Consider the following 4409-nt stretch of genomic DNA (forward strand, 5'->3'; position numbering starts at 1 on the left):
GAGTTATTTGTTGTGCAGACTTTGTAAATAGCCAGACTATTTAGAATAAGAACCACGCCATTAATGAAAGCCAGAATGTACACAGAAACTGTTACCACTAGTCCGTGTTCCCGTCTTCAACGGACAGTTGTAGGTACCTACGTTAGCTGCTGCTAACGTGCACCTACTTTTCCATTCCGGCTGGCTTGCCGCACCAGTCACTTCGCTTTCGGGTACGGTCTGGCGCCTCGGAAGACTGGCCCGCCCGCTAGTGGGGAGAAAAGCTACCCGATCAGAAGAGCATAACTAAAAAATTACAAAATTCTATCAACGGGAGATACAAATAACACATTTTGATACGATTTTGTATTCTCCCATTTACTTTGGTTAACAAAATTGAATCTGAATGAGATAACAACAAATCATGAAATGGAGTTGTTCTGAAACAAATCTAACAATTTTTTCATCTCTATCAAAACCTGTTGTTTATAACAATGGTTGTTATTAACCTGTTATATGTGCTATCTAATTTAGTTAGAAAGCTGATACGTTAGTAACAAAGTTTGATATGAGTTTGATATTAGTAGAATATTTTTTGTTATGATTTCTGTTATTTTAACACCTAACGGGATCAAAATTTTAGTGGTCCCCGTGGCTCTGTGGTTCGCGATGTCGGTCGGCTAGCTCTCCCACACGGTTGTGATATCGGGTTCGATTCCCGATCGAGTCGAGGATCTTTTCGAGCTGGAAATTTTCTCGACTCAGCACTGGGGCACGGTGCACATGCAAAATGTGCCAAAAAACAATGTCGATAACGAATTCTCTCAACTAATCTAGTTGATCGAGACCGCTATTAGCCCCAAGGCTGAGCGTGCGATATTGATATTGTTCGGGATCAAAATTAAAACACAACCTGAAAGGTTTTTCACATAACAAACTAACAGCTTCTGTTACATTTTTGTTTTGTCTTTCTGATCGGGTAGCGCTTGTACCTACACTTTTTGGGCGACGACGGACGTTTGCGATTCGAGCAAACTGAGTGACTAATTGACACACTCCAGGGAACGCTGAAATTTCTGTTGATTAGCATTTCTGAGCAGCCTCATCCTGGCACGGTGGTGTAACGGTGACTGGCGCTACTCATTAGCCGCGGTACCGGACGAGTGTCCCGTTTGCTTTGTAATTGCATACTTGTGCTCGCTGTCGATCACGGTACAGAGTCTATATTTGAGAACACTATTGTGTGTTTTATAGCAAAAACAAAATTGTAAAATGTTACGGTGTACATTCAGTAAGTTTTCTAAAATTTTCGAGACAACTGTTAGAAAAACCTAGTTGTTTTTTGTTTTCGTACATCGATTGACGGACACATGCGATGGCTTAAAAAAACGCTACGTTTTTTAAACCCCAGAACGCAGCCGGCTGGCTTGTAATGATATTTGCTTCTTGATATCTCAATTCAGGTTCATCCAGAATCATCTCCCGTACCCTTGGCGATATCAGTAGTGGCGACACACTCGCGTGCTAGGCGACCATTTCCAGAGTCGTAAACCAGCGATTCTCAACCCACCACACGTTAAAACAGTAAATCAAGTTTATCTTTACAGCTCTCGGGAATCAGTAGACCGATTCATACTCGAGGTAAATCATATCCGGTTATTGGATTCGTGTGTGTCACCTCTAGCTAAGACCCAGTTGTCGGGAATATACGTGCAACTAAAATCCGTGAAAATCCCTTAAGGCGTCCATTTAGACGTGAGCTAGTTTAAGAGTAATCATTTATAAATCCGCTCGCAAAGCTTCGGATCAGACAGGTTTTGAATAAGACTATTTTGCACGTTTAGGTGTCACAGAGCGAAACCTGCATATTAAAGTGCTTACGTTATCGTCCTTGTAATCTTGTTTGCCCCATATCTGGGCATGCCATAAAATTACTTTATATGGAGCTAACTGTAAACTGTATCTAGCAAAATTAAATGGCAGTTTAAACTTTTATATACTCGCAATTGTTGAATATGAATTAGTTTTATACTGATGATGAACATTTATTGATATGAAACAAATATTCTAGGTTACCAATTTTTCCTCAGTCACTTCTTCCCCTCACCTTAGTATAAAATCACCGAGTCCAAAACCACCTGATCTCTCATCTCCAGTGCTGATAAAAGTCATTTTCTCCAGCAAAATTCTTCGAAAATTACAGCCAATCATTTTCAATTTTCACTTCCAATGATCGCAGCACTCTTACAGATACACTAGATTTTCGTCCTAGTAACGTGCTGTTTTACTCAGATGAAATATATCGCGCGCATCGTTCCCGGTTACGAAATAAAATTTGACGATAAATCCAACCAAATGATCTTCACTTCAAAGCGGAAAAGAAAAACAAACAGTCCACTCAACCAAAATGAACCTCACTAATCACTTTTTCACTGACACTGACCGATGCCTTGACAATCTTCGTTAACTGATAAACTGATTTTGTTGTCTTGCTTCCATCGCATGAAATATAATGAGGTGTTTCGACAGTTCACTTCCATGCAAAAAGCGGGAAGGGAGAACTCTGAAAGGATTGTAAAAAAATAACGTTTATGGATGCTTTTTTTCACTTTCACTCAAGAGTGTCAACAAATATCAACCCTTCACGGTTTTCTGGTGTGTTTCACAAAATTAAGCAAAACCAATGCAAACACAAAAATCGTTTTACACTACAGCCATGGTATGGAGAAAATTGCAAAAATAAACCTCGAAGATTGCACCTAGCGTTCGAAAACAAATTTCGGTTTTCAGATGAAATCCGATTTCTGTGTCTGCTCTCCTTTTTTTTGACCACTCCCGGCCGAGCGATTACTTTTCGAGTGCCGACTTTTCGGCCGTTGTTTTTATTTTTAATTCAAACAAACATATTTTCTGGCAAATAAACTGGACCAGTTCTTCGATGCTGCCGGTTCGAGTGTGGCGAAAGCACCCGGATCAAACAGGGGGCCATGCGTGCACTCGAAGGTCCTGTTACGAGCACCCTTGGTAGCATCGAACACGAACAATCGTGCTCGTGCTACCGGGACAACCGCCGAACAGCGGGAAAGAGAAGCTTGGATATGAAAATTTGCACGAGGCTTTGTTTGTTGTGGTTTGAACAGTGTACACAGTATTTGGTTAGCCAGAAGAATCTCTGTTTTTTTAAACTTTTTCAACAAACAAATTTTGCGTTGATTCTGAACTTTTCGACCGAACTGTTCGTTTGATATACCTACTAGCCGCTTGGGTTGGTAGAAAAAAAACATTGATTTTATTATTACTTGATATCGAAAAATGATTAAATCGCAAACAGATGCTCACATATCCGGAATCGGAGTTCAAAGCAAATTAAACTGAGCTCTCATGTTATGTTTATTGGACACGAGTTTACATGATTCCCACTAGTCATCGTAGTAATTATTGTTCCGAAATCGTAGAACAGCATCCGCATCAGATTTATAAATTCGGACGGGTTTGTCGTTAGCAAATGTGCTTGGAGATTTTGTCACAAGACGGTACTTCTCGTCCGGCGTATCGTACTCTCCAGCCATTTCATCAGATTCTATTAATGTCACTTTATCGTTATCTTTCCGGCGTGTAGCTCCGGCAGTCATCACCATAACCTGCAGTAAAAAAATGATACATTCATCAGACGTACCCCTCTAATGCACCGTAACACTCATCCTACCGTTGGATTCATTGCGTCCATGTGCTCTTTCAGGCAGCCTTGCAGCATATTCAGAAAGTACAGAAATGCGAGCAATGTTAATGCGGAAAGTGCCGCTCCTTTTCCCTTCTTCATCTTGGAAGCAGGAAAGTGGAAAGGCACTGGATGTGGGTGTGAAATATGCGCCGGTGCTGCTGGTGGCGCATGGTACTCGTAGACTGCTCCTCCCGACGGATGAGAAGGTCCTGGGGGCCCATATGAAGAACCATAACCGGTGCCATCACCCCCGCCGTACTTCAAACTGTACTGCTGGGACATGTCGGCGTATGGAGATCCAACCAGTGCCGGTCCAGATGGATTCCCGTACGGGTTGAATCCGGGGGAGTACATAAAAAACGGATACGGATAAGTACGAAAGAACGAATGCTGACGATCGATGGAACCGACGCCGCCGGACGAATTAGCCACTGTAGTGCCGGCAGGTGTACTGCGAATTGCGTTGATAACCATTGCTGGTGCAGCCTGATGCCAAGCTCTGGCACCGTTAGATGGTCGTGGGACACTAATCGGAGTAACATTGAGTCTTGTGAAAAGACACCATTTCGGATGGGAGTAATTATGCAAGCCATGCTCGGGTGCACAAATGCAGCTGACTGCAGTGACATTGAAAGTCAACCGAGCATGACGGTGGGTTTGTGGAACAAACAAAGTGAGTCGGTAGAAACTGTTCTACATTCAGATGAAA

General features: G+C 42.2%; 1 protein-coding gene across 1 annotated transcript; it reads right to left on the reverse strand.

Annotated features, from left to right (window-relative positions):
• Positions 1–3362: 3362 nt before the first annotated feature.
• Positions 3363–4409, reverse strand: LOC129718958 (uncharacterized). Its single transcript, XM_055670224.1, has 2 exons — positions 3686–4409; positions 3363–3620 (listed from the first exon to the last, which is right to left on the reverse strand). Exons 1-2 carry the CDS (start codon positions 4172–4174, stop codon positions 3399–3401), a joined length of 711 nt encoding a protein of 236 aa, XP_055526199.1. The 5' UTR covers positions 4175–4409; the 3' UTR covers positions 3363–3398.

This window comes from Wyeomyia smithii, chromosome 1, assembly GCF_029784165.1.
Source record: "Wyeomyia smithii strain HCP4-BCI-WySm-NY-G18 chromosome 1, ASM2978416v1, whole genome shotgun sequence".
Taxonomy (NCBI): domain Eukaryota; kingdom Metazoa; phylum Arthropoda; class Insecta; order Diptera; family Culicidae; genus Wyeomyia; species Wyeomyia smithii.

Coding starts and splice junctions, on each gene's coding strand:
- LOC129718958 (XM_055670224.1), bottom strand. CDS start 4,174: ATGGTTATCAACGCAATTCGCAGTACACCTGCCGGCACTACAGTGGCT. Junction 3,621..3,685: donor TGGACGCAATGAATCCAACG/GTAGGATGAGTG, acceptor TTTTTACTGCAG/GTTATGGTGATGACTGCCGG.